This window comes from Dreissena polymorpha, chromosome 9 (assembly GCF_020536995.1).
Source record: "Dreissena polymorpha isolate Duluth1 chromosome 9, UMN_Dpol_1.0, whole genome shotgun sequence".
NCBI lineage: Eukaryota > Metazoa > Mollusca > Bivalvia > Myida > Dreissenidae > Dreissena > Dreissena polymorpha.
The window spans coordinates 87,569,473-87,575,795 of NC_068363.1; the positions used below are offsets into that span (position 1 = coordinate 87,569,473).

The 6,323-nt window shown below is 33.7% G+C and overlaps 1 protein-coding gene across 1 annotated transcript; it reads right to left on the reverse strand.

Moving 5' to 3' along the window:
* Positions 1-4,937: 4,937 nt before the first annotated feature.
* On the reverse strand, positions 4,938-5,671 carry LOC127846239 (uncharacterized). Its single transcript, XM_052377409.1, has 2 exons — positions 5,114-5,671; positions 4,938-5,066 (listed from the first exon to the last, which is right to left on the reverse strand). The coding sequence occupies exons 1-2, from the start codon at positions 5,669-5,671 to the stop codon at positions 4,938-4,940; spliced, it is 687 nt and encodes a 228-aa protein (XP_052233369.1).
* Between the last annotated feature and the right edge of the window lie 652 nt (positions 5,672-6,323).

Sequence of the window (6,323 nt, forward strand, 5' to 3'; positions counted from 1 at the left end):
ACATTAATTATTACATTCTTGATATATTAACGGCGCCGTGAATAAAAAATAGAAGGCGGGATTTTTATTTGAAGTCCGCGTGTAATGTTATACGGGTGTAATGCTAAGTTTTAGGTGTTGAAATGACGTGTAAAATAAGCAAATTAATACTTATATTTGTGTTGTGTTACAAACAAAAAAACTTTAAACAACTATAAATATTTGCTGTAATTATTATTTCCTTGGTAATGCCACGGCGCTGTTTGATTGTTGTTTGCGTGTTTCTTCTATGTACATATCGTATGCAAGAAAACGCAGACGATATAGATAACGCTGAAAACAAATATATATTTCCACTGTTTTTTAAGAATTAATGCACACGATCCATGTTCTAAGAAAAACAACACAAAACATCTAGCTTAATTATTAATATCCGGTCACACGTGTCATATGGCTTCAACAGGTGTTAACATTTTCTATACTGGTCTCGAAAAATATCCACAATCCCCCTGCGCGACACCATAGCAGAATTGTAGAATATACTTTCTCTGCAGTACTTGTGTTTTTATAGCAAAAAAAAATTGTTCCACTTTTTGTCCTTTATACACAAGTTAAGTGTCAGCAGAGCTGGCAGGTGGACTCCATCAGTTCAAAACTTGTACAATTACAACCATTCTGTACATTGCGTTCAGAACATCCCATAAAGCTCTACTGTTTAAAAATTGCGTTGCGATTGTCAGCAATATTGCCTTTTTGTAAATTTATTCGAGTATTTATTAGTTAATATATTGTTGATACTTTGTGTGCTTTAAGAATGCCTCTGGTAATAGGTCATAGTCAGGCAAAGTATTTGTCCGACTATCTCAATCAGAGTGAATTCAGTGTATTCGCCTATCCGGGATACAAGACTCATGAGTTCGCGAAAGAAGATGCCATCCAAGAGGTGCTACCCTTCTTTTCCGTAAGTATTGTTTTAACTATATTAGTGTCACTGTTTATACAGAATTTTCCTAAAAACTCTGTTTATATATATATATATTTGTAATTTACATGTATTTGGAAATACACAATAATTATATATCGCATATGTATACTATATACGATTCCGTTTAAAATAAAATAAAAGGTAGAAACGTTATCGCACACCTATGATAACTAAATGTGCTTTTATTTGTGAATTGAAACCTCGAATTACATAAATGAGATTAAGGGCGACCCGAGTTTAAGCAACGTAAAATACTGCGCTATAATATTTATAAAAAAAGGCGCGGGAATGTGTACAATACAAAGAGTTCACCGGCCCAATTTTATTAAATATACATTAACGAATATGTTATGAGATTGTAAATGGTATTAAGACAGACAGACAGACAGACAGACAGACATTTTATTTGACTTGCACAATGTACATCGTCAACATCACAGGTTGTTAGAATTGATATATGTCAACATGTATATGCGCATAAAACAAGTGTCAACAAAAATGAATATTTACAAAACAAATATATACAGAAGTACAGAGGATGAACAATAAGAAAATTATGTTATACGATTTAACAAATTCAATCTAATACTCAATGATTCCTTAACAAACAAACATAGTTTTATTAAATCAGACCTATTAGTTGATTGTAGCAATTGTACATACTTAATAACAGATGGATTATTATAGAAATATTTTTTTATGTATTTCTTTCTTAAATCAACAAATGTTGAACCAATACATACAAAATGAAATTCGTCCTCAATATCCGTGGTATTACAACAAAGACAATATCTTTCTTGCCTAGCAATAGTGTTTCCATTATATCTACCAGTCTGTATACGAAGGGGGTGTACAGATAATCTTAATCGGCATAAATAAAACCTTACATGTTTCGGAACTAAGTCTAGGTAAATCTCATATTCGAGATTTGACTTAAATGTTCTATAGATGTCTAACATTGAACTATCTTCTAGTGTACGGTGCCAATTTTGTTTATATGAATCTATAATTCTGGACTTTATAATGGGTTTAAAAAAATTAAAATCAATATCATGGACACTATTGAAGACATAACTAAATCCGTAATCATCCAATAATTTCTTGATGTTATAAATCCAATTTCGACAGCCTTTGGCGTAATCTGAAACTCCAATATTGTATACAGTTTTAATAATTATGTTATCAGAGGCTGCTATTTTAAACCAATATTGTACGATTCGCATGTATCTATGTATAAAAAGAGGATATCTTCCTAACTCACCATAAACACATGCATTACATGTATTAGTTTTAACTCTTAAAAGCCTTTTACAGAACTTCAGATGTATCCTTTCCAATTCCTTAGATTTCGTAAAACCCCAAACTTCTGATGAATAACCTAAAATAGACCCTACGAATGCATCAAATAACTGACAAAGAATTTTTGGCTTTAAATCAAATTCTTGACATTTGTATTCAATGCTTTAAGAGTTTTACCAATTAAATGTTCTTGATTTAAATTAAAACTACCTGTATAATTAAATACAACACCTTAATAATTAAAATCATTTACAGTTTCTATAGCATGGCCATTGTATGTCCACTTTTCATTTGGCAATAATCCGCCTCTTTTTCGAAAAACCATTATCTTTGTCTTATCAATATTAACTTTCAGTCCCCATGTATTACAATAAGTATATAAATTATCTAAATGGTTCTGAATTTCTTCTGGTGATTTACCCACAATGACCATGTCGTCTGCAAAAAGTAATAAAATTAAAACAATGTCATCTAGTTGCAAACCTGAATCAATATTATTTTGCAAAAACAACTCAAGATCTTCTACAAAGATAGAAAATAACAAAGGCGACATAACTTCTCCTTGACGTAAGCCAACAGCATAGCTAAAGTAATCCGAAAATGAAGATAATGATTTTACACATGACTTAACTTTTTGGTACATATCTCTCACAATTCTTAATATTTTGCCTTGAATACCACATTTAAACATTTTTAACCATAAAGCATTTCTATAAATAGTATCAAAGCATTTCATCATATCGACAGAAATAACATACAAACGTTTGTTTTCAAATAAATAATGATTTATCAAAGAAAATAAAATAAATATTGCGTCAGTAGTAGATCGTCCTTTTCGAAATCCGAATTGGGCGTCCGAAATGATGTTATGTTTTGTACAGATATTTTCAACGCGTTTATTTATAACAGTAGTGAATAATTTTGACAAACAGCTCACTAACGTAATTCCTCTATAATTATTAACATCGGATTTGGAACCTTTTTTATGAAGGGGGATAATAATACCTTCCGTCCACTGGTCCGGGAAATAACCGGAATTTAGTATATTGTTAAATAAATCACATAAATAAGATGACAGAATGTCAATAGATTCTATAAAATATTCATGTAAAAGGTTGTCACTCCCATAAGCTTTAAATCGCTTAAGTGATTTTACAGCAGTTGTTATTTCATGCACCGTTATCGATTCATCTAGTTCCGGATATACATTATTAGGAAGATTAAAATCATTACACAAATTAAAACTTTCCGCTTTTAAATTCGATGCACCAACATTATCCGAGCTAATCCTCGAAAAATAATCTGTGAATTCAGTTAACGGTTTATCATTAGCTCTATTGGTTTTTGACTTAAAATGTTTCCAAAATTCCCTTGGTTTACTTTTCCTTAATTCTGTAATTTTATCCATTCTTCGTTTAAAATCGCAACATTTTTTCTTTCTGACAATATTTTTATACTCTTTTTTTTCTCTCACATAAAACTATTCTGTTGTTAAATGTTTTATCAGTGTTGAAGCATCGAAGTGCATCTAGATATAAATTACGGGCATCTATACAATCACTGTCAAACCACTCCTTATTACTACTAGTATAATTTTCAAAAGCAACCTGATCTTTAAAAATACACTCTTTCGAAAACAAAGGGTCAGCTATATCACGAATAGTGTTTGTAAATAAAAGTAACATATTGTTCACGGAATCCCTGCTTAAATAATCTGCGGTATTAGCAATGGTATTAAACAAAGGCAATTGAGAAATAAGTCGTGAGCGAAACTCCTCTCTAAACGTAGAATCCCATTTATACCTAGTCTCTGAATAGTATAAACCATCTCGGGGAATGTTATTACAGTTCAGTGAAAAATGCAATGGGGCGTGATCACTCCATTCATTGAATGGACATACTGTAAATGACTTTATCTGGGAAAAATTACATTCTTTTGTTAACAAGTAATCAATAACTGAGCAACCATTATTGGACAAAAATGTATATTGATCAGTATTACCTATACGACCGTTAATAATTCGGTAACATGTACCTTTACAAAGATCTAACAATTTTATCCCGTGGTTATTATGTGACCTGTCATTGGAGGCCCGTGCAGGTGTGCTATCGAAAACATAATCAGGACAATCACAACAATCATTTACTTAATCAAATATAATAAAATCACTTTTCTGACCGACTCTGCTGTTAAAATCGCCGCAAATAAAAACACTTCCTAAGCTATCATACAGAAACAAATCATTTTCTAGAATATCAAATAAATCGATATTAATACTGTTGTACATAGGTGAATCTTCTCCCCAGATATAGGCTCCACATACATTAATATCGTTCTGGGTATTAAAAAATAAATGGTCAAGTTTAAGCCAAATGATTGTATCAAAATGATTTTTAATTATTTGTATTCCATCTTTTAATTGCTCTTTATAATATAAAACAATTCCTCCACTGTTCTGTTTCTACGGGCTCTTCTATGCTGAAATTTACGGTAAAAATTATGTGAAATGTATCCGTTTAGATTTATATTACTGTTAGAATCACACCATGATTCGTAAAGAAAACAAATATCAGACTGTTTTAAAATATTTACAATGTCAGGACTTTCCTTTTTGTCTCTGGTAAGGCCATGAATGTTCCACGAAAGGATAGAAAGTTCATCCCCGTCGTGCTCCTACTGTTTCACTGGTTTACCGTCCACGTACAGGGTATCGTACACGATCCAAGATCGTTTTCCCTCTTTTTTGGCGTCCTTTATTTTAGGCACTAACTTTCGGCGCTTTTCAACCACTTCCGGTGGGAACTGTTCAAAAATTTGGCTCCTGACAGGTGTTTCCATTCTCTCTGTACCATCTCCCGGTCCTTGAAAAATGTAAATTTGGCAACGATGTTGCGAATCTTACCGGAAACTGGCTGTCCCGGTGAACGATGAACGCGCTCAAAGCGGATCGTGTCTGCAATGTCCTTTGCAATTTTTAGTTTCTCTTGTAAATGATTACGTAACTTTGTTTCCGTAGTTTCCGCCGTCTCGTTGACGGTGGAGTTGTCCTCTTGGATAATTGTGAACACTAGGTTGTTCCGCATGGATTGCGATTTCAGGTGCGCAACGTCGTCCCGCAGCTCCTCCCGCTGTTTCTCCAGCATAGCCACCTTCTCGGCCATCTGCGCCGCCCCGACGTCTGCGTAATCCACTCGCTCTTCTAGCGACATAACTCGCGCATCGGTGCGTTTTACGCGGTCGTCCAACGCCAACCAAATTTTCTTGAGCTCTTTGTCAAAGTCCATAACTTTTACCTCCAGGTTATCGAGGACACCGAGCTTACGCTCCATGGCTCCTATTCTAACGCCTAATGCGTTCATGCAATCCATAAGATCCTTGTTAGTCGGCTCGCGGCCTCCGTCTGCCATATTTGAGCAACTGCTTTGTTTAGAGTTAGAGTTAGAATTATTCCCTGGTGTCAAAACAAAAGTGTTATCATCTGCAGAGTTCGAATCCGGGAATAACACAGCACTAGCTTTACTTAAAATCTCACTCACCGAAATATTAGAGTCAATTTCTTCAGACGGGCCTCTTGGCTTGGTAGCTTTGTTTACATTCCCGCTCGCACTCCCACTACTATTTCTGTCTTTTCTCTTCCTCGTCATGTTTAATTATCATTTTCAGTTGAAATAAACCAAATAATTAGTCACATATAACGTTTCTCACTTATTCCGATATAAATCCAAGCACTTCACACTCTTTAAATTTTAGTTTTATCAAAAATACTCTCTCTGATGTAAAACACGTCTTCTCCGCGCCATATCACGTGACAATAAGAACCGAGCACGTTTTGCTATTGAGTGTTTTCCCCGATATATTGTTGAACTATATTAACTTAAATATAAGCCAATCGGCCTACTACAAACATTCAAGATATAATAATTAGTAGTAGTAGTATTCGAGTTAAGAGACCCCGTGCTAATTAATGTCCATCAATTTCCGCAACAATTATCAGTTTGATGTGACGATAATCTAGAATGTGTTACAAATGCTGTCGTTATTTAACAACTCGATTTGTAT

Coding starts and splice junctions, on each gene's coding strand:
- LOC127846239 (XM_052377409.1), bottom strand. CDS start 5,671: ATGGCAGACGGAGGCCGCGAGCCGACTAACAAGGATCTTATGGATTGC. Junction 5,067..5,113: donor TTTTCAAGGACCGGGAGATG/GTACAGAGAGAA, acceptor ATTTTTGAACAG/TTCCCACCGGAAGTGGTTGA.